Source organism: Anomaloglossus baeobatrachus, chromosome 4 (assembly GCF_048569485.1).
Source record: "Anomaloglossus baeobatrachus isolate aAnoBae1 chromosome 4, aAnoBae1.hap1, whole genome shotgun sequence".
NCBI lineage: Eukaryota > Metazoa > Chordata > Amphibia > Anura > Aromobatidae > Anomaloglossus > Anomaloglossus baeobatrachus.
The window spans coordinates 365,769,193-365,797,014 of NC_134356.1; the positions used below are offsets into that span (position 1 = coordinate 365,769,193).

At 41.8% G+C, this 27,822-nt stretch overlaps 1 protein-coding gene across 1 annotated transcript in view; it reads left to right on the forward strand.

The window, feature by feature from the left end:
• The window catches only part of LRRK2 (leucine rich repeat kinase 2), a 200,790-nt gene that overhangs the window by 24,885 nt on the left and 148,083 nt on the right, over positions 1-27,822 (forward strand). Inside the window, 3 exon segments of the mRNA XM_075345138.1 lie at positions 6,553-6,687; positions 9,055-9,186; positions 18,195-18,314. Coding sequence (XP_075201253.1) covers positions 6,553-6,687; positions 9,055-9,186; positions 18,195-18,314 — 387 coding nt within the window.

Consider the following 27,822-nt stretch of genomic DNA (forward strand, 5'->3'; position numbering starts at 1 on the left):
TGTAAATCCGACACGGGGGCGGGCTCTCTGCCGTCCGTTATTCTGCCTCCTGGTCCTGTATGCCGCCCCCATCGCTCCTTTCCATATCTGATGCACCGCCCACTGCTCCAGCCATCCCCGCGCATGCCCAGTGCCAGTCTCACAGGACTGAGCACTGTGACTGCTGGTGATGTGTGCGCAGGCAAGTGATTATGGACGGGGCTGTGACTGTTATCAGCAAGTACCCGGCCATAATCTCTTGAGCGCGCAAACCTCTCCAGCGTCACACTGAGCTCAGTGTAGATGCTAGACTGTATGGGCTGCTTCCAGGGATGACGTCCCTTTGTCATGTGATAGTATTTCGAACACGCCCCTATCACATGACAAAGGGACGTCATCCCTGGAAGCAGCCCATACAGTCTAGCATCTACACTGAGCTCAGTGTGACGCTGGAGAGGTTTGCGCGCTCAAGAGATTATGGCCGGGTACTTGCTGATAACAGTCACAGCCCCGTCCATAATCACTTGCCTGCGCACACATCACCAGCAGTCACAGTGCTCAGTCCTGTGAGACTGGCACTGGGCATGCGCGGGGATGGCTGGAGCAGTGGGCGGTGCATCAGATATGGAAAGGAGCGATGGGGGCGGCATACAGGACCAGGAGGCAGAATAACGGACGGCAGAGAGCCCGCCCCCGTGTCGGATTTACAGAAGCTGCATACAAAAAGGTAGAACTTTATAAAGGCTTTATTTTGGTCTCACATGGGGCACAATAATAACAGGGACCTTCCTAGAATGCAGCCCAGGAGCTGCAGAGGGGGAATCTTTTAGCTTTTGGGCGAAATTTCTGATGACAGGTTCCCTTTAAGTTAGAGCAGTCGTCCTGGTGACCCACAAAACAAACCTTTGTGAAAAGATGCAATAAACATCAGAGGGCATCATGCAATCTATATCACATTAAAAAACAATTGCTCACATCCGGGAGCCTCACAGTAACCACTAGTGGGTTTCTCTCTCACTTCCTTCACATGAAATTTGGATGTTCAAAGGAGGTGTAAGTGTTCCAGTCCATTAGCGACCACTTATTCACTACAGCTCGGTCACTAGGAAAACAATGTAAACTGTGCATAGGGAGACAAAGCGCAGATATTGCTAAAATGACACCTTTTGCAGGACGTATTGGTTTGGTTTTTCTGTTTTGAATGGATGATTATAGCATTTCGGACATTTTTGTAGGTGTAGTGCAGAAATATACATATTCTTTTCCTAAGGTAGATGGAGGAATGGAAGTGAAAATTTACTAAGAAGAGCCAGACATGTTAGAGTAGCTGCTGTGGGAAAACTTGCAAACTCGACAGTGTAGCAAATACTTATTTTCCTCAATGTATATATAAGTACTAATGATAGTTATGTTTAGTTAAACAGTGATATGAAATAAATCAATGGTGCTCAGAATGTTTACTGCAGAGAGGCGTATATGCTGCTTTGCTTTGGCAGTTCTGGGATGGAAACTGAATCTCCTTCTGAAACAGAAATGTTTCCAGCCAGTGATGACTCTTTTTCCTGCACGTGATCCCACAGCTGGATGGGGGTGTAGTCAGTCGTCATTGCTAAAATGTCAGAGGCAGGGACAAGTTCTGCAGTCCCCTCCATTGTGATATCTAATTTTCCCGATTTGAGCTTTTTCAAAATTTCTGTAAGCCAAGAACGAAGCCCAAAAATTAATTTAACCACCATGTTGACACTCAACTGTGACGATCAGAGACAAGGGCGCCACCAGGGAAAAAGAGAAACCGCTCTGTGTAACAGATTAGGATTAATTCTTGGGAGACGCTGACCTGTTGGACCAGGTGCTTTAAGGCTATGTGCCCACGCTGCGGAAAATGCGCGGATTTTGCCGCGGATTTCTCGCAGAAAAGCCGCGGATTTTCCAGAAATCTGCAGCACAGCTACTCCCCAGCCATTTTTATGGCATTTGGGAAATGCTGTGCCCACGCTTCGGATTTTTCTGTAGCGGAAATAGTGCAGATTTTCATGCGGAAACATCTGCAGCATGTCAATTATTGTTGCGGATTTCTCCGCAGGGTCCCATATACTTACCTGCCTCACCAGAGTGACTTTCTTCGTCCGGTGTACAGGAGCGCGGTGAATCAAAGTACAGGAAGGAAGAGGTGGGCGGAGCCTGCACGAGCTCCGGTCATGTGACAGCCGGAGCTAGTTCAGGCCCGCCCACCTTCTCCTGCAGACGCTGAGAGAGTGACCCGGCTGCCGGAAAGCAAGGTGCTGCATGATGGAGGTAAGTATGAACTCCCCTGATCACTGCAGCACTTGTTCTGCATTGAGGATGCAGTGCCGAAGCCATGGTACTGTATCCTCAATGCAGAATGCCCACACCATATCCGCAGGACATTCCGCAGCATGGAAACAGACAAAAGTTGTGGTGCTGTTTCCTGGGAGCACCTGCGGAATGTCCTGCGGATATATCCGCAGGACACTGTCCCCGTGGGCACATAGCCTAACTGTATCTAGTAAACCAAAAGACAAGGGCCTGGTATAAAAAGATAGGAATCTTCCTCATACAGATTGCTACCTATAACAGCTTTGTCCTGTACAAAAAGTCACAATGAGCACTCCCATTTCTCCAGTACCAGGAGAAAATTCTTGAGTGTCTCCAACTCAGTGGCACGGGAGGCAGCCTTCGAATCAGAGGATGTCTGGAGACTGTCATTTCATTCTCCTCATCCATACCACTCCCACCGAAAACCGTCCCCAAAAAAGATGCCGAGTTTGTATTAAGCATAGGATGAGCAATTCCCGGTATTCTTGCCCCATGTGCCCATACTAGCCAGGCCTTTGTGTCACCCCCTACTTTGAGAAATACCACACAACTTCCTATTATTAAAATTGTCATCAGTTACTCCAAATTGTGTGGTAGCATATTTTTTTTCTCAAATAATGTATATTTTTTGTTTAGTGGGTGTTAGTAAAGATTCTATTTATTACTTGTCTTATAAAAATTACTATTTTCATCAATAAAACACAATTTACCCCATTTCACAATTATGTACTGGCCACATACCAAACTATTAGAACATTTTTCGTCCACATGCCCACGTCTATATACTCCAGAATGTGGACCCCACAAACGTTCTTAAAAAGTCAGGTCATCTGACAATTCCAGGCCTTGATCATTCACATAAACTTTATTATTTATCTTTATCATCCTGTAATATTTATGACTGTTTTGCTACACAAAACTTTTCTTTGCATTTATATTACTTATATATTTATACTGGTAATATGGGCATAATCCTTTTGTTGGAGGATCTCTATGAATGAGTCTGTTCTATATTCATACAGTATTGGCTTTACTACATGGTTCTTGCAGAACCTCCTGTACATAATTACATAGTTACATAGTTACTTAGGTTGAAAAAAGAGACCTAGGTCCATCTAGTTCAACCTTCCGGATAATGCTTTTAGAATTCTGTAGAGGATTGGTTGTTCAGTGCAAATAGCAGTTCCTACATTGGCGGTCAAGAGCCTGTTATGGTGTACCATGTCAATTGGCACATTCGGCCCTCATATAGGGATTGATGTAGCTAAACGGACGTTGTACGACCAGTCTCTATGGAAGAAAAATCTGTAATTCTAGCCCTGCTGGTGTTCTTTCATTTTTAGAACAAATTCAGCTTTGCCACATAGACTGCATTTTTCTCCACATTTTGAACAATTTGGCCTACACCCCAGTACAGTTTATTCTTCTTACTAAAATGTACACAATTGTGGGACAACTGTTTTGTTAGCAAGACTAAGTTGTATAATCAGCAAATGTGTTTTTAGGGGCATGCTGCCCATTGTCAGTAATAATTCCTGGAAGGATTTTCTTGTTTGATAGCTCAATGTCTCTGTAAGCTTTGTACAGAATTCCATCAATTTTACCCCGAAGACCAAATGTTGCACCATCTATTACAGGCACATGCGTGTGTCCAGTACTCACATTGGCGCCATATTGGATGTATTTCTGAACTCTGAAAAACTAGTACAATAACATTTAAGTTATGTTCCTCAGAATGCACAAAAAATATTCATAAAAGTGAAGGGAAAAAAATAAAAATTGTACGGTAATTTTCCAAACTTGGTGCTATCAAACTACTCAGTACCTCCCTAGATAAATACATTAGAAGATATCATTTACAAACAAACTAATTTATGGGGGTCTTATGTTGTTTTTGAACCGCACAGGCTCTTCAAATATGACAATCTATTCCAAGTAGAGCCAAACTTGCCTTCCAAGATTCAAATGTTGTTCCTTCCCTTCTGAAACCCTGCCTTTTGTCCAAACAGAACTTTATGACTAAATGTGGTGTATTATCCCCTCATAAGAAAGTGAGTAACAAACTTTGGGGCCCTCTTTTTGGTGTTATCCCTTGTAAAAGTGAGACATTTGGAGCTAAAGCAATATTATTGTAAAAAAATGAAAATGTTCAGTATGACAACCTAATTTTATCAAAAACTCTGAAGAATCTGTGGGTTCACTATACTTGCTGGATAAAATCGTTGAGGGGGCTAGTTTCTAAAATGGGGTCACATCTGGGGGGTTTCTGGTGTTTAGGTTACCTCAAGGACTCTGCAAATGCGACGTGGTGCCTGCAATCAATTTCTGACAAATTTGTGTTCCAAAATTCAACTATCGGTCCTCTTTTTCCGAGCCCTCCCATTTCTCAACAAACAGAGGTTTTTGACCGCATGTGGGGGAATTGCCATGCTTAGAAGAAACTGGGCAACAACTTTTGGGGTCCAGTTTGTTGTGCTGTTTTTTGTAAAAGTGACTAAATTGGGCCTAAAACAACTTTTTATAGGTACAATTTAATGTAATTTTTTTTTCATTCCACTTTGCATTCATTCGTGTGTAGCATCTGAAAGTTAAAAAAATCCCTAACATCAATTTTGAAGTATTTAAGGGGTGCAGTTTTTAAAGTAGTGTAAATTTTGGCGAGTTTCCAATATATAGGCCCCTCAAAGTTCATTTAAATCTAAATAGATCCCTAAAAAAAAGCTTTTGTAATTTTTTTGAAAAAATTAAATATTGCTGGTAAACTTTTAACCCTTGTAACATCCTAAAAAAATAAAATGACTTTTAAAAAGTGATGCAGATATAAAGTAGACATGTGGGAAATGTTATTTATGAATTCTTTTGGTCCGCATGACTTACTCGTTTATGGATGTAAAAATTGAAAGTTTGAAAATTTGCTATTTTTCCCCTAAATTTTCAGTAGTATTCCAATATTTTCACAATTAAATACACAAAAATCAACCTAAATTTACCACTCACATAAAGTAAGATGTGTCGCAAAAAACATTCTCAGAATCACTGGAAACCATTGATGCGTTCCATAGTTGTTAACTCATAAAGTGACTTGAAGCTTGCTCACTAAGTGGTTAAGTTCTGTTTTGTTTCCAATTATGAAAACTTTAGGCTATTAAAAATGTTTTGGGACACAGACTGGTGCAAACCGACAATCTTGGTAAATTTCCCTAAAGGTATGAGGAAGTATAAGGCTGCGGCCACACGGTCATTAATGCGAGTCAGTCGCATGACACCCTGCTCCCGCTCTGCTGGAGTGAAAGCGAGTGTCATGCCACTGTGATGCGATCCTGCACAGCCGCGGAGGACAAGGCGAGCACTGAGGAGGAGAGGGAGGAAGTAATCTCCCCATCTCCTCCATTGTCATGCTGATGCAAGAATCGCATTGCACTTGCATTACACCAGTGTAATGCGAGTGCAATTCGATGTTTCTCTCGCATCCATAGACTTGTATGAGTGCGAGTGAAAACAAATCGGGTTCCACCCGCAGCATGCTGCGATTGTTTTCTTGGTCCGATTAGGGCTGAGAAAAAAATCTCTCATGGGAGCGGACCCATAGAATAACATGGGTGTGGGTGGAATGTAATTGATTTTTTTTTTTTTTTTTTATCGCATTCCACTTGCTCCGTTTTTCTCACCTTGTGTGCTCAAGCTAATACACTTTGTGGCGTGAATAATCAGCGAGTGCTCAGACTTGGTCAAACTATATTCCCTTTTTGACGGGAGCGTCTTCTATGCTTCAATGCTTCAGTCAGTATTATACAAGTTTATAGGGGACTTTGCAAACAAGATATCTTAGTGTCTATAACCTCAGAGCATATTTTTATTATTTAATTCAGCTAATGTTATGACTGCAGTGTTGCCTCATGTTAGCATTACCTTAGGAAATCCCACATAAGGGAAATTTTGTATCTGACATATTGTGAAAGTCCCTAGCCGTTAACTTCCTCTAGCTAAGCAATGAAACAGGACCTGTCCGTTCTCTTGCCGCGTCTATTTTAGTAACTCTGTATTCTTCCTGAAATAACAATTCTGGAGCATCTGTTTTTAGAACTCTGTATTGCGTTCTTTCTCTATTATTCTTCCTAGAAATTTGGGAATAAATAACTGGGAGTTACCAGTTGAGAATTATGCAGGTGTTTAGAATGTTTGGTCAAATATTTATTGAATTTTAATTACTTTATATTTTTTACCACTTTCTTCCAGTTCCAGAAGAACAATTAACAGAGTTTGTTGAGAGCAAAGATCATTTGCTCATACTGAAGGTTTTAACACAGTATAAAGATTCAGAGTCTGTTATCTATCAAGCTTTACGGGTTTTGATCCCATTGGCGGGCCCACGTAAGTTACTGTATTATGTGTATTTCAAAAATGGACAAAAATGTCTGTCTTATTTTGAAATTGATAAAAAAAAACCTTAAACTGCTAACTCTAAGGTTCCAATTATTCATTTGCAGGTTTTTTTTTTAGTCACTTTTCTTTTCTTTTTTTTGTGTTGTGGCATTCGCTGTTGTTTTTTGCACTGAATTCTTCAAAATGGTGCACATGGTTCATAAAGTTCTATTTTTGTCTCCATTCTTTACGTTTCGCAACATTTAACAAAAATTGCGCAAAAAAACCTAAGACCTGTCATACAGTCTCTCCAACAGGAGACTAGAGTACATTTGCAGAAACAAATTGAGAGATATTTCAAAAAGTTGCAAATGATAAATCCGCCTAAACTCCACATAAAGTGGCGAAGTAAAAAAATAATCAGATGAATACATAAAGTGACTTTTAAGAAAGCCAAAAGATGAAAATGGAGCGAATTAAAAAACATAGGCGCAAAGCACACAAAATTAAAAAACAAAAAAATGCAATAGTAATGATGAATCGGTCCTTGATGTTTTTACATGGGGCATAATCACTATCAACATGTGAAAGATTTCACTCCTTTGTATGGAATATCATGCATGACTAATAAAATACATATTCTAATACATTGTTATTATAATGTTAACGTTCTTGTTATGATTACAGGCAGGTGGACTCTCCGATAACCGGGAGCGGCAGGTGTAACCGAGTTGAAAGAAACCACACACCGCCCAGCTATTAAAAATGGTGGTAGAAGGGATAGGGGGATAGGAACAAGCGCATCATACTTACTGAGGCTCCAGCGCGGCTGTAACTGCTTCCAGGCCAGTCATGTACCTTCATTGCATATGCACTATTTTCCCCACCCACTGGTGTCTGTGATTGTTTGAATTCAGACGCACCCCCACCAACGTGTCAATGCGTCAGCTTACTGCTTCCAATCACTGACGCTATGTGCGTCTATCGTGGTATAAAAATAGATAAAATATTTGGAATAGAGTCCCCCAAACTGCTTTTCTCCATTATAGTCATGTATCATTAGATGCTCCAACAATGCAATGGTCAATATCTGATGGATTAGAAGTATCTGACTGCAACTTGATAATTCTGAGGTTTGATCTGGTAAATCAAGCACAGATAAAGCATACAGCTACAGGCTGTAGCCCCCAGCCATGCACATTTCTTTGCTGTGTATCCAAATAAGAGGAACTGCAAGTCCCTTTTTTTAAAAAAGAAAAATATATAAATAAATACTTAAAAAAAACAACAAAAAAACGCTTCCCCCAATTTTGATACCCATCCATGAGAAAGCCCGACACCTTGGGGCTGGTATTCTCAGGCTAGGGAGACCCGTGCTTATTGCCCCTCCCCCCAGCCTAAAAATAGCAACCTACAGCCTCCCAGAATTGCCGCATCCATTAGATGTGACAAGCCCGGCGCTTTACCCAACTCTTCCCGATTGCCCTGGTGCAATGGCAATAGGTGTTATAAGCCCAGAACTGCCACTAAGCCCTAGATTAGTAATGGCAGGCATGTATGAGACCCCCCCATTACTAATCTGTAAGTGAAGAGAAATAAACACAAACACCGAAAAATCCTTTATTTGAAATAAGACAAAAGATCCACCCTCTTTCACCACTTTATTAACCCCAAAAACACCCCTGCAGGTTCGATGTAATCCACACAAGGTCTCATGAGCATTCCAGCCCTGCTACATCTGAATTCACACCGAGGGGCTACTCTGCCCTCTGTGAGTTGCAGGCATATACTGAGTGAGCTGCATTGATCAATAATGATGTCACTCAGGTGATTTGCGGTTACAGCTGAAAGTTTCCACGATAATGACCCCTCAGACAGCGCCTCTGATTGGTTTCAGTTAGACGCTCTCACACAGGCTGGGGGCGTAACTGACTGCAACCAATCACAGACAGCAGGACAACTGGTGGGCGGGGAAGTTTATATGGAGGAGCAATAATGAGCAGCCCTGGAAGAAGAATGAGCAGCCACTGGAGCAGTTACAGCCGTGCCAGAGCCTTGGAAAGTATGAAGCACTTGCTTCATTCTTATTTTCTTTATTTTATTTTTTATTTCCTCAGTGCCGAATCTGGATTGTTAGTTGTAATTCCCTGAGCATTCCAGGCATGGCACTCAGGTTCGTTTGATACCGCGCGGATCCGGACTTTTACAGTCTGAGTCCACCTATTACTAGTTATGATCATAAATGTGACCACTTTCTGTACAGCCATTCGCATGTGGTCATGCCCACATCTCGCACTTTACACTGAATTTACGTGAAATATATGATAGTGAAAAATATATAATTTGTTTCTAAAAAAAATCTTATTTCTGTTACAGCTTGCAATGTAGAAGTACTTATGTCTGGCAATGTCAGGTGTTACATCATAATAATGGAAGCAATGAAAACATTTCCAAACTGTGAAAAAATACAAGAAGTCTGTTGTTGTTTGTTCCAAAAGCTTACATTCGGTGAGCAAATGTGTGTCGGAAATCAATTTTCATTATCATTTTAATGATTTTATGTTTGTTGCCATTTTCAAAATGCCAGAACATTTTTATTTTTTTGTCAAACAGTAGTGTGATGGCTTGGGTTTTTTTTTGTGCACTAATGTTTTGATCACTTTTTATTATATTTTTTTCAAGAAGAGGGCAGATCCCAAATTGTCAGTTTTGATGTTTTTATTTCCCGGTCATGTCATTGGGGGACACAGAACCATAGGATAGTCTTCTTCTACCTGGAGGCTTACACTAGTATTAAGTAGAACTAAAATTGGCTCCTTCCCAGCAGACTATACTTTTCCTACTGACATCCAGCCTCAGCTTTTTCTAGTGTACTTTGGAGGCAAGGTCTGTTACAGACCTGTTGTAGACACTAGGTTAAGCATTAGCGTCACTTTTTCTCTTACTTGTTAGTGTCTTCTCCTGGGTAATCGAGTGTAATTGTTCACTCTGTTTCATTAATGTAGAGATGGAGAGAACAGTTTGTATCATTCATTCTGTATCTTCTCGTGTCTGACTGGGTCTGGGTACCTGACGCAGTCGGTTGGTCAGGCATGGGGGCAAAGGTATGTATGCCTGCAGGTTCCTGCCAGCTCGCCCCTTATAGCTTGCATGGAGCAGAAGATCGCCTGCCTTCAGGATAGTATTCAGGTGAGTATTACCCTGATGTAGCCCTCCTCTCTTCCTCCTTCCCCCCTCTTGCCTTTCACTCCTAGTCACGTCACCACTTTGCCCTTTGCTGTCCGGTGGGCTGCTGTTGCTGCTTGCTGTCTAGTGGTCCAGTGAGGGGGGGCCCTGGAATGGGTCGTGCAGCAGCCGAGACTTTTCTTACCATGGTTGTCTGCTGAGACCTCACCCCCACACCCCTATCGAGGTTCGGTAGTCATGGTCGTGTTTCTGGGTCTGTGTGGGTGTGGTTTCTGGCCATCAACCAACTGGTGACTCTGATCAACCAGGGCTTTAGCCTGTTCATGTGGCACGAGTGAACATTTTCTGGACAGACTCCTATCGGAGCAGTGCCTTTTGTCCTGCCCCTTCTGTTCCTGCCATATTTGGCATAATCAAGGTTGATAGCCTCTGTGATATAAGCATGAAGCAGGTTCCAGCATGGTTAATGCTGAAAAAATAATTGGACGTCTCGGGGCCAGGTTTACGAGCAGTCAGGAAGACTGTGGGAATGACTGCTCACATTTCTCCACCCTAAGATGTGGTTAAAGAGGTAAAATGGACACCATTAGTCTCATTCCAGTGTCAGTGTGAGGATGTGTGCAGACCTCAAGCACTATTGCTCTTACTAAGAGCTGGAGTTTACCCTGAGCGAACTAACCACCATAGAAATGTATGGATTTTGTTATTTTCAGTTTGTATTCTTGAAGGCTGTTTTTGATATTTATTTTACTGCATGTTTTATGAAGACGGTTAAATATAAATGTTTTGCATCCCTTAATTCTGCAGAATGCTCTGCTTAGGCTGCAGACCATTGTGTGGGTATCCTCTGCATGCTGTGGCTTAAGGTATGGAGAGAAGATTTAGCTTAAAAAAATTCTCTTACATGGTTATCTTTTCAGGGGTCACACTTATTTTGGAGCCAGACTAGATAAAATTATTGCTAATGCAACAAGTGGCAAAAGTACCCTTCTTCTTCAGGCTAGGGCCAGTGAGCCATTTTGGAGGCCCGGAGCCTTCCAGCTCCTTCCCTTTCAACAATATCCAGCTCCAGAGGTACCTGTACGTCTTAGTAGATCCTATGTATCCGAGAGATCTAAGAGGATTCCTTTTAGGCCAGTGCCTGCCAGGCATCCTTTTGGGCCCGGTGGTAATCCATCTTTTTCAAGAGGCAACACGAAGGTCAAAGTTTGACAGGGAGTCCCCACTCGGGGATTTCCCATGGGTGGAAGGGTGCCACATCTTTCAGAAAGTATGGTTGGGCACAGCCAGAAATCTTTCAGTCAGGGAACTCCTCTCTTCAGGCTACAGAACAGAGTTCTCCTCCATTCCACAAGATCGATTTCTTAGGTCTCGTCTTTCCATTTTACATTTTACTCAGCTTAAGATCAGTTTAGATCAGGCTTTAGCTTCTCTGCTCCAAGCAGGGGTGGTTATTATGGTTGACCCCCAAAATTGTTTAGAGGTTTCTGTTGAAATCTTTTGTTATCCCCAAGAAGGATGGTATTCTTGACCTGAAGTATCTCAACAGTGGATGCTGCTAAGTTGTTTCAAGATGGAGTCGTTCCACTCTGTTAGCACGTCCATGGAAACTGACGAGTATCTTTTACACTAGATATTAAAGATGCTTACCTGCATGTAATGATATTTCTGGCTCACCAGCATTGCTTTCAGATTGTGATCAAATAGGATTACTTTCAATTCAGAGCTCTTCCCTTTGAATTGGCCACAGCTCCCAGAGTATCTATGAAAATCTTATCCACTGAACAACAACTCCAGGGGAGTTGTGGTAATCTGCTATTTGAACAACATAATCATCAAGGCACTGATCCTGTCTCAGAATTTAGAGAGCTTTCAGATCGTTTTACGTAACCTGGATCATTTCAGGTGGGTTATCAACCTGTCAAAATCCACACTAGTTCTTACTCAGCAACTAAACGTTTTGGTGATGATTCTCGACCCAGCTTGGGGATCAGTTTTTTCCCATATGAGAAGAGGTTGGCTCTTAGTTCTACATATGGACCCTAAGGCGTCCGGGCATGCATTCCTTTTGTTTTTGCTTGAGGGTCTTAGGACATATGGTGGCAGAATTTGATATAGTACTAATATTTAAGAAGAGAAGAAAGTATGCAAATAAAATGGGACCACCTAACAAATCTTTGGTTGTATATATAAAGCAAGCCAAAGAAAACACAATTTTTTAAAAAAACAATTTTTTTTACGACATTTTCCCTTTAAAAAGGCTCAGGACTAGAGCCATAATGAAAACCAGTGAGGTCCTGATAAGACCAGACTAAAGGCCCAGTCACACACAACGACTTACCAGCGATCCTGAAAACGATGTGACCTGATAGGGATCGCTGGTAAGTCGCTATGAGGTCGCTGGTGAGATGTCACACAGTCAGACCTTACCAACGATGCAGGAACGATACAGGTCGCAGTAGCGACCTGTATAACGATCTCAGCAGTCACTGTCACCCCGTCACACAGTGTCAAACACAGCAATGTGTCCTGCCCAGCAAGACATCACCTTTGAAGAAAATGACCTGGACCATTCTGCAACGACTAACGATCTCACAGCAGGGGCCTGATCGCTGGTAGGTGTCACACATAACAAGATCGCTAACGGGATTGCTACTGCGTCACAGAAACCGTGACTCAGCAGCGATCTTCTAGCGATCTCGTTATGTGTGATGGTACCTTAACCCAAAAACTGCTGTTCCTGAACAAACTCTGATAACGAGTCAGTAACTCTGTGCTGTGTAAATTGGTGACTATTTGTAACAAACTTTCTGCAAATGAGCTCCACAGGAAACTTTGAAATCTGGCATGGGGGCTAATAAATGCATACAAATAATTAGTGTAAGAACGGTTACACTGAATGTACACAAGCACAACCAATGCATAACTTTGAGAAAAAAAAAATACCATACTCAGATGATCAGGAAAAACAAAATTATGTAGACGGCAGGATAGGATATGACTGTGTGACTCATTCAAATTCCTCTTTCCTTTTCATTTCCACAGAGTATTTTCATCATATACGTCATTGGATGAAATTGTTTGAAAATTTGAACAGACTCCTGCTCCGATTTAGCAACCAATTTTCACTGCACAGAGTGATTTGACTCTCGATTGGAGTTTATTTAGGCACAGCAGTTTTTGGGTTAGTCTGGCCTTAACAGAACGTGACTGGTTTTCATTATGACTCTTGTACTGAGCCTTTTTAAATATTTTAAGTGTTCTTTGGCTTGTTTTTTTGTACGATAAAGATTTGTTGGGTGATCCCATTCTATTTGTATATTTTCTTCTTTTAAGTATGTGTATTTTTGAAATGCAAAGGAGATCCCTGTTTTCATTTTCATTTCATTTTTGGTTGTGCCATCAGCATAATCATTGCTAGCATTTGAGAAAATCCCATTCGGTCAATTACATTCAAGACAGTTGCAGAATATTCTTTTGGCTTGCTGAGACAGATCCTAGATCAGCCTGTTCGTCTTACACTTGCCTGCTGCCAGTCCATTAGGTGGTGGTTAACTTTGCCTTGTCTCACTTTGGGTCGCTCCTAACGACCCTTTCAGTGGCAGGTTCTGTCTACAGATGCCAGCCTCACTGAATGGAGGGACGTTTTTGACTACTTATCATATTCGGGAACATGGGAGTGTCAAGAGACACTTTTCCCAATCAATATTCTGGAGCTCCAGGCTGTCCATCAGGATCTTTTTCATTGGCAGCACCTACTTCTAGGGTTGACAATCCGGATTCAATCAGATAATGCCACAGCGGTAGCTTATATCAACGGTCAAGGGGGGACAAGGAGTCAATCCGCCATGATTGAGGTGTCAAGGATCCTGAAAGGGACAGAGGACAAGGTTCCTCTGATCTCAGCAATTAATATTACTGGAGTAGACAATTATGCGGCAGACTTCCTAAGCCACTAGCGAATAGACTGAGGAGAATGGGCTCTTTATCCAGAGGCGTTCGATCAAATTTGTCAACGGTGGGTCATGCAAGATATCGATCCAATGGCTTCCAGGCTAAACAGTTAGGTGCAAAATATGACGCAAGGTCTCAGGGCCCACAGGCAGCTGAGGCCGCCGCTCTGTCAGTCCCTTGGTTTCACTTCTTGCTGCCATGATTTTTCCCACCTCTACCTCTTCCCAGACTTTTCAAGAAGCGGGGATTCTGGTCATCTTGTTGGCTTCATATTCGCCCCTGATGGTCTGATATTTGGATGTCCTCTACCTACTGGGTGATGTTCCGTGGCCTCTTCCAGAGCGCCCAGATCTTTTGTCCCAGAGTCCGTTTTTCCATCACAATTTACAGCCGCTCACTTTACCGGCATGGCTGTTGAAGCCCTGGTTTTGAGCAAATTGAGTCTCTCAGAACCAGTCATTCAGACCATGATCAGGGTGCATAAACTCTTTGCAATGTATTTACCATTGCACTTGGAAGACATCATTTAATTGTTGAGGGTCTGCAAATACTTTTCCAATGTCCTTTTTGTTTGCAACACGGCTTTCCTTTTTGCAGACCGGGTTGGAGACGTCTAGCACTTAACTAGATTTCTGCCCTACCTAACTTGTGTCAGAAGAACCTAGCAGTGGAGCCGCAGATCAAGACGTTTCTCTAGTGAGTGGCGCATATGAAACTTCCTTATTGGTCTCCTCTCGATTCCATCAGTGAGCTCTCAATGCTTCTCCTGTCTTATAAGGGGACTTTCCTTATTGCCGTCACTTCCATCATGTGTTTCAGAGCTAGTGGCGCTTTTTTGCTATGCTCCCTACCTTCTTCTTCACCACTAAAAGGTTATGCTGAGCCAGTTCCATTGTTCCTCCTGACGGTTGTTTCAGCCTTTCACCTTAATGAAGACATTGTCTTGCCTTCTTTTTGCCCTGCTCTGTGTCACCGAGTGAGAAGAAACTGCGCAGTCTGGATGTGGTAAGGGCTGTACGTTACTACTTGTTGGCAAACACCTCATTTAGACAGTTTGATTCTTTTTGTCAAGTGTTGCCTCATAGGGCTCAAGCTGCTTCAAAAGCAAATATTTCTCTCTCTGGATCAAAACAATTATTCCGGCTTCAGTCAAAGAACAGGGTGCCCTCGTTTATTGTTAGAGCACATTCTATGAAGGTGGTGGGAGCTTTCTGGTTGATCTGTCACCAGGCTTCAAATCTACAGCTCTGAAAGGCAGCTATCTGGGTATCCGTTTGTACATTTTCAAAATTTTACTGGTCCACACCTTTTGCTTAGGGAGATGCAAGCTTTGGCTGGAAGATTCTGCAAGTAGCAGTAGCTCAAGCCTCTGCTTGAACCTCACAAGTAAGTTCTCTGTTTTCAACAAAATATTTACTTTTCCTTTTACCACCCTAGGGACAGCTTTAGTATGTCCCATGGTTCTTTGTCTCCCAATGAAGCGACTGAGAAAAGTATATTTTGGTACTCATTGTAAAATCTGTTTGTTGTTAGTCTTCATTGGGAGACACGGCTCCCTCCCTTGATTGCCCGGTTGTGCGTATATTTACGATGTTGTTCTCTTGATGGTGTATTAGAATTCTTTTTTTCTTTTATGATTTAATTTTTTATCTACTTTTTTCTCCTACTGCTTTCTCAATAAACTGAGGAGGCCGCATGTTGACATGCAAGGTATAGTCTGCTGTGGAGGAAGCAATTTTAGTTCTGTGCTTTACTATTGTGAGCATCCAGTTGGAAGAAGCCTATCCCTTGGTTCTGCCCCCCCACCCTCCAATGGAGACTATAGAGAAACAGATTTTTCTTCTTTGCTTCTGGGTTTTAACATAAGGATTACCGGGGTTCTCCAAGAATGAGATGAAATGGAGTCACTTACATAATTCAAAATGCAGACAGGTGTCAAGATGGGCTGAAGACTCACAGCTCTCAGACCTGTTTTTCAACTGATAAGGGATGTATCACTCATATCTCAGTTCAATAGGTGGGATCAGGGCTCTAAAGAGTAAAGAAATGTGTTTTAACCAACGTTGTGCTGAACAAGATCTCTAGCTTCATTCTCCTCGGTTAGTCTGACAGCTTTATAGCAGCACACAGACTGACTGTGCCCAACTGCAACACAATTAAAAATTGAAGGGATGAACCTGAAGAATACCCTGTTGTGCTCAGCAAGGAAGAGATATATCTTCACATATAACAGCTTGTGCTCCCTACCAAATGAGGTACAGTGCTTTACGAAAGTATTCGGCCCCCTTGAATTTGTCAATCTTTACCCACATTTCCGGCTTCAAACATAAAGATAAAAAAAAGAAAAAAAATTAATGGTGAAGAATCAACACAAGTGGGACAAATTTATTGTTTAATTTAAACCTTTTTTTAAAAATAAAAAACTGAAAAGTGGGGCATGCAATATTATTTGTCCCCTTTACTTTCAGTGCAGCAAACTCACTCCAGAAGTTCATTGAGGATCTGTGAATGATCCAATGTTGTCCTAAATGACTGATGATGATAAATATAAGCCATCTGTGTGTAATCAAGTCTCCGTATAAATGCACCTGCTCTGTGATAGTCTGTGTTGTGTTTAAAGCACAGAGAGCATCATGAAGACCAAGGAACACAACAGGCAGGTCCGTGATACTGTTGTGGAGAAGTTTAATGCTGGATTCGTTTACAAAAACATTTCTAAAACTTTAAACATCCCAAGGAGCACTGTGCAAGCGATCATATTGAAATGGAAGGAGTATCATACCACTACAAATCTACCAAGACTCGGCTGTTCATCCAAACTTTCATCTTAAACAAGGAGAAGACTGATCAGAGATGCATCCAAGAGGCCCATGATCACTCTGGATGAACTGCAGCGATCTACAGCTGAGTCGGGAGAGTCTGTCCATAGGACAACAATCAGTCGTACACTGCACAAATCTGGCCTTTTATAAAAAAAAAAAAAAAGTGGCAAGAAGAAAGCCATTTCTCAAAGATATTCATTAAAAGTGCCACAAGCCACCTGGAAGACACTAAACATGTGGAAGAAGGTGCTCTGGTCACATGAAACCAAAATCGAACTTTTTGGGCACAATGCCAAACGATATGTTTGCATTAAAAGCAACACAGCTCATCACCCTGATCACACTATCCCCACTGTCAAACATGGTGGTAGCAGCATCATGTTTTCGACCTGCTTTTCTTCAGCAGGGACCAGGAAGATGGTTAAAATCGATGGGAAGATGGATGGAGCCAAAAACAGGACCATTCTTGACGAAAACCTGTTGGAGTCTGCAAAAGACCTGAGGCTGGGACAGAGATTTGTCTTCCAATAAGTCAATGATCCCAAACATAAAGCAAAATCTACAATGGAATGGTTTACATATAAATGTATCCAGGTGTTAGAATGGCCAAGTCAAAGTCCAGACCTGAATCCAATCGAGAATCTGTGGAAAGAGCTGAAAACTGCTGTTCACAAACGCTTTCCATCCAACCTCACTCAGCTCGAGCTATTTTCAAAGGAAGAATGGGCAAGAATTTCAGTCTCTTGATGTGCAAAACTGATAGACACATACCCCAAACAACTTGCAGCTGTAATCGCAGCAACATGTGGCGCTACAAAGTATTAACTTAAAGGGGACGAATAATATTGCATGCCCCACTTTTCAGTTATTTATTTTTTAAAAATGTTTAAAATAAACCTTAAATTTCGTTCAACTTCACAATTGTGTCCCGCTTGTTGTTGATTCTTCACCATTAATTTACATTTTTTTTATCTTTATGTTTGAAGCCTGAAATTTGGGTAAAAGTTGAAAAATTCAAGGGAGCCAAATACTTTCGCAAGGCACTGTTTGTGTGATATAGTTCTTGTGAGTTGAAACACAAGTCTCGAGCTATACATCTTCAGTGTACAGCACGTCCTGACACGTGACTTGGACGGGCTATAGTTTAAATTATATCAGGAAGTCCATTTTAGCTAATGCTAGCTTACTAGGATAATGTGTGTGTGATATATGTATGTTTTGTGTATGTATTTATTTAAAACTTCCATCCAGTAAAGAAATGATATTGAAGTAGTAATGCTGAGGTAATCGCCAAGACTGCTACACTCAATGGTTGTTACAATGGGCAAGTGTGCTGTAGTTGTAACATCACTGTTCCAGTCGGTCAACAAATACCGGTAGCTGTGATGGAGAGCCAATGCTGGAACAGAGTAAAGCTTCATTTATTTTTAACCTTTGCAAGCCTTAGTAAATAATGTGTTTTTGAAAAACCTTTTGAATGGCAGAAAAATCTCTCATTTTTGTTTCACATATATTGTAACTAAGCTAATAACACTTACCCTATTTCTTTTAAAGGAAGCTTTTTTAATATCCTGGTATTAAATGAAGCTCATGAAGTCATTATAAAAGCACTGATAAGCTATTCAGCAAATTCAAGACTGCAAGCAGCTGCTCTAACATGTCTGGCTCTTCTTAGTAAGTTTTCACTTCCATTGCTTCATCTATCACATGAAAAGAATATGTATATGTCTGCGCTACACTTATAAAAATGTCCTAAATGCTGTAATCACCGATTTTACAAAACAGAAAAACCAAACCAAAGCCTCCTGCAAAGCAGGGGCACACTTATTATTGGTGCAACATGTGCAGTTGCACAGGAGCCCAAGAGTTAAAGGGAACCAATCACCAGGATTTTCGTATATAAGTTAAAGCCAGTGCTATACTGGCACGATCAGACTGATTCTATACATACCTGTAGTGGTCAGCTTGGATGTTTTAAGTTTTGAAATCCAAAAAAAGTAAAGTTTATAAAATTTAGCTGCTTGTTGAGTGGCAGTTGCAATGGAGCAGATAAACTATGAATATATTATCCCCTCCCTTTGTTAGATTTAGCATAAGTATTATACAAACTATTCACTTTGTCTCTTGCAGGACCTGTGAGGTCATACCCATGTGACCAGAAGGGGCGGGGCCTCAGCCAAGAAAGCTGGATACCACGTCACATGGGTATGACCTCACATAGATCCTGCAAACAAAGTGAATCGTTTGTATAATACTTATGCTAATTCTAACTGAGGGGGGCATAACTGGGAATATATTATCTGCTCCATTGCAGCTGCCACTCAAGCAGCTGCCAATTTTTTTAAACTTTTACTTTCTTGGATCTGAGAACTTATACATCCAAGCTGACCACTACAGGAATGTAGAGAATCTGCCTGATAGTGCCTGTATAGCACTGGCTTTAGGTTATATAATAAAATCCTGGTGACTGGTTCCCTTTAAGAGGGCCCATTTCCACCTCAATAGTAGGTGAAATTGTGCATTATGAAACACTGAGTCACAGGGGGCCCCATGTATTGTTCTTGCACAGGAGCCCTCTCCTGTCTGTGTCTGTCAGTGCTGCACAAAAGACTCATTTTAGCAATATCTGCGCTTTGTCTCCCTATGCACACTTGACACTGTTTGCCTAGTGACCGCACTGCTCCGAATAAGTGGTCACTAATGGACTAGAACTCTTACACCTCCCCCGAACATCCAAAGGTAGTGTGAGAGAAGCAGCCTACTAGTGATTACTGTGAGGTTCCCGGATGTGAGTATTTGGGTTCTTATTTTTTATTTTTTTAATTTGAATGTTGAATATGTATATGTATGTATATGTATGTATGTACAGTTGGGTCCAGAAATATTTGGACAGTGACACAATTTTCGCGAGTTGGGCTCTGCATGCCACCACATTGGATTTGAAATGAAACCTCTACAACAGAATTCAAGTGCAGATTGTAACGTTTAATTTGAAGGTTTGAACAAAAATATCTGATAGAAATTGTAGGAATTGTACACATTTCTTTACAAACACTCCACATTTTAGGAGGTCAAAAGTAATTGGACAAATAAACCAAACCCAAACAAAATTATTTTTTTTTTCAATATTTTGTTGCGAATCCTTTGGAGGCAATCACTGCCTTAAGTCTGGAACCCATGGACATCACCAAACGCTGGGTTTCCTCCTTCTTAATGCTTTGCCAGGCCTTTACAGCCGCAGCCTTCAGGTCTTGCTTGTTTGTGGGTCTTTCCGTCTTAGGCTATGTGCGCACGTTGCGTACTAGCCCTGCAGAAATTTCTGCAGCGATCTGAAGAGCACATGTGCGCTTTAGATCGCTGCAGAAATGTCCGTAGTGAGCGCCGATTCCATGCGCTCTGCCTGCAGCTCCTGCCATAGACAGAGCAGGAGCTGCCGGCAAAGCGCAGGAAAGAAGTGACATGTCACTTCTTTTTGCGCAGCGCTTCGGCAGTAGCCGAAGCGCTGCGCTCTGAGACGCCACGTGCGCACGGCCCCTGCACAATCTCCATAGACTGTGCAGGGGACGCAGGACGCATGCAGTTACGCTGCGCTGCAAAGCGCAGCGTAACTGCATGAATTTACGCAACGTGCGCACATAGCCTTAAGTCTGGATTTGAGCAAGTGAAATGCATGCTCAATTGGGTTAAGATCTGGTGATTGACTTGGCCATTGCAGAATGTTTCACTTTTTTGCACTCCTGAACTCCTGGGTAGCTTTGGCTGTATGCTTGGGGTCATTGTCCATCTGTACTATGAAGCCCCGTCCGATCAACTTTGCGGCATTTGGCTGAATCTGGGCTGAAAGTATATCCCGGTACACTTCAGAATTCATCCGGCTACTCTTGTCTGCTGTTATGTCATCAATAAACACAAGTGACCCAGTGCCATTGAAAGCCATGCATGCCCATGCCATCACGTTGCCGCCACCATGTTTTACAGAGGATGTGGTGTGCCTTGGATCATGTGCCGTTCCCTTTCTTCTCCAAACTTTTTTCTTCCCATCATTCTGGTACAGGTTGATCTTTGTCTCATCTGTCCATAGAATACTTTTCCAGAACTGAGCTGGCTTCATGAGGTGTTTTTCAGCAAATTTAACTCTGGCCTGTCTATTTTTGGAATTGATGAATGGTTTGCATCTAGATGTGAACCCTTTGTATTTACTTTCATGGAGTCTTCTCTTTACTGTTGACTTAGAGACAGATACACCTACTTCACTGAGAGTGTTCTGGACTTCAGTTGATGTTGTGAACGGGTTCTTCTTCACCAAAGAAAGTATGCGGCGATCATCCACCACTGTTGTCATCCGTGGACGCCCCGACCTTTTTGAGTTCCCAAGCTCACCAGTCAATTCCTTTTTTCTCAGAATGTACCCGACTGTTGATTTTGCTACTCCAAGCATGTCTGCTATCTCTCTGATGGATTTTTTCTTTTTTTTTCAGCCTCAGGATGTTCTGCTTCACCTCAATTGAGAGTTCCTTAGACCGCATGTTGTCTGGTCACAGCAACAGCTTCCAAATGCAAAACCACACACCTGTAATCAACCCCAGACCTTTTAACTACTTCATTGATTACAGGTTAACGAGGGAGACGCCTTCAGAGTTAATTGCAGCCCTTAGAGTCCCTTGTCCAATTACTTTTGGTCCCTTTAAAAAGAGGCTATGCATTACAGAGCTATGATTACTAAACCCTTTCTCCGATTTGGATGTGAAAACTCTCATATTGCAGCTGGGAGTGTGCACTTTCAGCCCATATTATATATATAATTGTATTTCTGAACATGTTTTTGTAAACAGCTAAAATAACAAAACTCGTGTCACTGTTCAAATATTTCTGGACCTAACTGTATGTACAGTACAGACCAAAGGTTTGGACACACCTTCTCATTCAAAGAGTTTAATTTATTTTCATGACTCTAAAAATTGTAGATTCACATTGAAGACATCAAAACTATGAATTAACACATGTGGAATGAAATACTTAACAAAAAAGTGTGAAACAACTGAAAATATGTCTTATATTCTCGGTTCTTCAAAGTAGCCATCTTTTGCTTTGATTACTACTTTGCACACTCTTGGCATTCTTTTGATGAGCTTCAACGGGTAGTCACCGGAAATGGTCTTCCAACAGTCTTGAAGTAGTTCCCAGAGATGCTTAGCACTTGTTGGCCCTTTTGCCTTCGCTTTGCGGTCCAGCTCACCCCAAACCATCTTGATTGGGTTCAGGTCTGGTGACTGTGGAGGCCAGGTCATCTGGTGTAGCACCCCATCACTCTCCTTCTTAGTCAAATAGCCCTTACACAGCCTGGAGGTATGTTTTGGGTCATTGTCCTGTTGAAAAATAAATGATGGTCCAACTAAACGCAAACCGGATGGAATAGCACGCCGCTGCAAGATGCTGTGGTAGGCATGCTGGTTCTGTATGCGTTCAATTTTGAATAAATCCCCAATAGGGTCGGCAGCAAAGCACCCCGACACCATCACACCTCCTCCTCCATGCTTCATGGTGGGAACCAGGCATGTAGAGTCCATCCATTCACCTTTTCTACAAAGACACGGTTGGATCCAAAGATCTCAAATTTGGACTCATCAGACCAAAGCACAGATTTCCACTGGTCTAATGTCCATTCCTTGTGTTCTTTAGCCCAAACAAGTCTCTTCTGCTTGTTGCCTGTTCTTAGCAGTGGTTTCCTAGCAGCTATTTTACCATGAAGGCCTGATGCACAAAGTCTCCTCTTAATAGTTGTTCTAGAGATGAGAAGGTGTGTCCAAACTTTTGGTCTGTACTGTATGTATGTATGTATGTATGTATGTATGTATGTATAGGGGTTGGACAAAATAATGGAAACACATGGAAACATCAACAAAGGTTAGTTTAATATGGTGTAGGTCCACCTTTTGCGGCGATTACAGCCTCAATTCTCCAAGGTATGGATTCATACAAGATGTGAATTGTTTCCAAACATTTTTTAGCCCATTCTGCAGTTAAAACACTCTCCAGTTCTTTGAGCGACGATGGTGGCGGAAATCAACGTCTAACTTGAATCTCTAAAATCGACCATAAATGCTCAATAATGTTGAGGTCTGGGGATTGTGGGGGCCAGATGAGATGCTCAACTTAATTAGAATTTTCCTCGTGCCATGCGTTAACGATTCTAGCTGTGTGAATTAGTGCATTATCATCCTGAAAGGTGGTGTTCCCCTCCGGGAACAGTGCTTGAATCATGGGATGCACTTGGTCGCCCAAAATGCCTAAATAATCTCGGCTGTTAATTCTTCCAAAAAGGGGATATCATTGGCCCGGCGGATCTCCACGAAATAGCATCCCAGATCATCACAGAACCTCTGCCATCTTTTACGGTTGGGAGAAGGCAGTCTGGATGGAATGCTTCTTTTGGCTGTCTCCAAACGTACACTCAGCCGGAGGTTGGAAAAAGGGTAAACTGATTCGTCTGAGAATATCTCATGTTTCTACTGCTCGAGGGACCAATTCTGGAGGTTTCTACACCACTCTAAACGCTTGGATACATTTGTCATTGAGAGCAGCGGTTTTCTAATTGCAGCTCTTCCATGGAATCCAGATTTGTGCAGCTCCCGATGAACAGTTTTAATGGAAACTGGGTTCTGTAGGTGTTCATTGAGCTCAGCAGTGATTTTCGGAGCCGTGGTCTTGCGATGCTCTCACAATTCGCTTTAGAGCCAGACGGTCTCTCTGTCAACTTCGACTTTCGGCTGGACCTATGATTTGCAGTGGATGTTTTTCCTTCTCTTTCAAACACAGTCATTACTTTGGAGACAGTACCTCTTGACACGCCAAGCATTCAAGCACATTCTGTTACACTAGCGCCTGCCATACGAGCACCAACAATTTGGGCTCTTTGAAAATCCGAGAGGTCTGCCATTGGTGTCAGGTTCTCATCAATAATTCTGCAAAATAAACAGTTAATTTACATGCACATCACATAACACAAATAATCAACTACTAAACATTAACATATGTCACGGTTTGCATGTTTATATTTACAACATGTTCGAAGATTATGATACCAAAACGTTAGGCGTTTCCATTATTTTGTCCAACCCTGTGCGCATATATATATATATATATATATATATATATATATATATATATATATATATATATATATATATATATATATATATATATATATATATATATATATATATATATATATATATATATATATATATATATAATATATAATTAGTACAGACCAAAAGTTTGGACACACCTTCTCATTCAAAGAGTTTTCTTTATTTTTATGACTGAAAATTGTAGATTCACATTAAAGGCATCAAAACTATGAATTAACACATGTGGAATGAAATACTTAACAAAAAAGTGTGAAATAACTGAAAATATGTCTTATATTCTAGATTCTTCAAAGTAGCCACCTTTTGCTTTGATTACTGATTTGCACATTTGCACACTCTTGGTATTCTCTTGATGAGCTTCAAGAGGTAGTTACCGGAAATGGTCTTCCAACAGTCTTGAAGGACTTCCCAGAGATGCTTAGCACTTGTTGGCCTTTTTGCCTTCACTCTGCGGTCCAGCTCACCACAAACCATCTTGATTGGGTTCAAGTCTGGTGACTGTGGAGACCTGGTCATCTGGTGTAGCACCCCATCACTCTCCTTCTTGGTCAAATAGCCCTTACACCGCCTGGAGGTGTGTTTGGGGTCATTGTCCTGTTGAAAAATAAATGATGGTCCAACTAAACGCAAACCGATGGAATAGGATGCCGCTGCAAGATGCTGTGGTAGCCATGCTGGTTCAGTATGCCTTCAATTTTGAATAAATCCACAAAGCACTTCCTCCTCCATGCTTCATGGTGGGAACCAGGCATGTAGAGTCCATCCGTTCACCTTTTCTGCGTCGCACAAAGACACGGTGGTTGGATCCAAAGATCTCAAATTTGGACTCATGAGACCAAAGCACAGATTTCCACTGGTCTAATGTCCATTCCTTGTGTTCTTTAGCCCAAACAAGTCTCTTCTGCTTGTTGCCTGTCCTTAGCAGTGGTTTCCCAGCAGCTATTTTACCTTGAAGGCCTGCTGCACAAAGTCTCCTCTTAACAGTTGTTCTAGAGATGTGTCTGCTGCTAGAACTGTGTGGCATTGACCTGGTCTCTAATCTGAGCTGCTGTTAACCTGCGATTTCTGAGGCTGGTGACTCGGATAAACTTATCCTCCGCACCAGAGGTGACTCTTGGTCTTCCTTTCCTGGGGTGGTCCTCTTGTGAGCCAGTTTCTTTGTAGCATTTGATGGTTTTTGACACTGCACTTGGTGACACTTTCAAAGTTTTCCCAATTTTTCGGACTGACTGACCTTCATTTCTTAAAGTAATGATGGCCACTCATTTTTCTTTACTTAGAAGCTTTTTTCTTGCCATAGAATTTGTGTTAACAGTGTATTCAGTAGGACTATCAGCTGTGTATCCACCAGACTTCTGCACAACACAACTGATTGTCCCAACCCCATTTATAAGGCAAGAAATCCCACTTATTAAACCTGACAGGGCACACCTGTGAAGTGATAACCATTTCCGGTGACTACTTCTTGAAGCTCATCAAGAGAATGCCAAGAGTGTGCAAAGCAGTAATCAAAGAACAAGGTGGCTACTTTGAAGAACCTAGAAAATAAAACATATTTTCAGTTGTTTCACAGTTTTTTGTTAAGTATTTCATTCCACGTGTGTTAGTTCATGGTTTTGATGCCTTCAATGTGAAGCTACAATTTTCAGAGTCATGAAAATAAAGAAAACACCCTTTGAATGAATATAATATATATATATATATATGTTATTATATTTTTCCCTGTTGACATATTAGAGCTTGATGGGTGTAGTTTTGAATAGTGCAGTTCACTTTTACAAATTATTGTACTTCGAAATGCAAAATTAATTCAAAGTGCAGTGAAATTAATGCATTTCCTCCATTTTAGTTTTTGTTTTTTGTTTTCATACCAATTATTGTGGGCCGTTTGACAACTGATCTGGCAACACCTTTCTTTAGAGCATTATGATTGTGACATTATCAATTTGTTAAAGCTCCACTGCAGCCTCTTTTTTTTTTTTTTCTCATCTTTCCCCAGCGCGCTCGAGTGGGGGCTTTAAACCCAAGTACCCTGCCCCTTGTCTTATACTTACCCTCCGTTCTTTTGATTCTATTTTCGGCGACACTCTGTTCCTGTTGCACCTTATTGTGCCCATAAAATCAGACTGGCCGAAAGTCCACTACAACCATTCAATACAAGTCTATGAGAGCCAGAACGGAGCTCTCATACAGTTATTTTGGGTTGTGAGTTTCAGCGTGCTCCATGAAAAAATGTAGCTGCCAGCAGGCCACAAATCTCCATAGACCGCCCAGAGCTCCTCTGGAAACAGTTGAAGATGGCGGCAGGTGAGTATAAGATGGGGGGGCAGGGGACTTGCATATAAACACAACTTCAGAGCTGAAAAAACGCTGCACTGCTGCTTTAAAGAGAAGCTTTCAGCATGATTTTGTAATGTAAAGACAGGGAGGACAGGACCCAGTGTGCAGTCCAGTCCCTTTTCTGCTAATTAGATTTTGGAGCAAAGTCTAAATGGTGATTAAAGAAAGAAAAAAAAAACAAAAAAAAAAACTGCATAGTGATATTTCGATGTTTAAAATGATCTTTTAGTTGGTAAAAAGTAATTTTAAAACTTAGTTTTTATTATATTGATTTTTTTTTAACGATAGCTTGTACTATATAGTGGAATTCAACAGTATTTTAGTGTATAGGTAACTTGAGATTCTCACATGCAAATCAGCCACAGACTGCGCTTCATAGAGGAGGGATCAACATGAATGCTATCGGGGCCTTCAGTAGTAAACTGGCTGCCGTAGTGTCCTATCGGCACGTCGCAATCCCTTTCCGGGGTCGGTGGTGCACATAGGCAATAGTGCCTTTTTAAATGCCTCTGCCAACCATTGACACATCTGTAGGGTAAGATGCTCAATTGCGGAGTGTGCCTTTTATACACCCCTTGCACACATATTATATAAAGTTTCATTATTTGGTCTCTAAAGGTCACCAGTTGCACATAATGTAAGGAAAGTCCAGGGGCTTTATGTATTTTGACAGATCTGTCGCTATAACTTTAGTTGTGCAATCGTTCTTATGGAGAAGTTCATAAGAACGAATTAGTCGTTGCAGAGAAATGGAATTTACTAGAAATAAAAGGAAAAAATAACTGCTGTGCAACTATCTACTATTTTTTATTGCTACAGGAGGAAAAACATTATTGCACAACTTGCCTGCTATTGTAGTGCACGTTATAGTCTAAAGGCTGCTTTACACGGTACGACCGATTGTGCGATTTCACAATCGATCGTACCCGCCCCCGGCCTTTTTGCGTCACGGGCAAATCGCTGCCCGTGTCGCACAAAGTTAGTAATCCCCATCACACATACCTCTCGTGCGACCTCGCTGTGGGCGGCGAACGTCCACTTCCTGAAGTGGGAGGGACGTTCGGCGTCACAGCGACGTCACACGGCCGCCGGCCAATAGAAGCGGAGGGGCGGAGATGAGCGGGACGTAAACATCCCGCCCACCTCCTTCCTTCCACATAGAGCCGGCGGCGGCCGCGGGAGGCAGGTGAGCTGCTCATCGTTCCCGTGGTGTCACACGGAGCGGCGTGTGCTACCACGGAAACGATGGTCAACTAAATCAAACGATATTATGGAACCTAACGAGCAGTACCCGACTCACGATTTGTGAGCGATACTGCGTCACTAGGAGGTGTCACACAGGCCGGCATCGCCAGCGATGCCGGATGTGCGTCACAAAAACCGTGACCCCGACGATCTATCGCACGATAGATTGGTGTAAAGCAGCCTTAAGTCTAGCTAAAAATGAACAATCGCCTGACATTTTTTGCATCTTCTTTAAAATGAGGCTTTTGGTAGAGTTGAGCGAGTACCTAACTATTCGTGCTCGCTATACTTATAATGAATACTGTCTAATACTCACGTATTCATTCTAAATAGCATGTGCAATGCAAGTCAGTGGGAAATACTCCCAATGTAATAAGTAACCCGAATTCCACACAAATCGCTACTCGCATTAATAGTACGGCGTTCAGGTTGCTCGTTACTTTGCA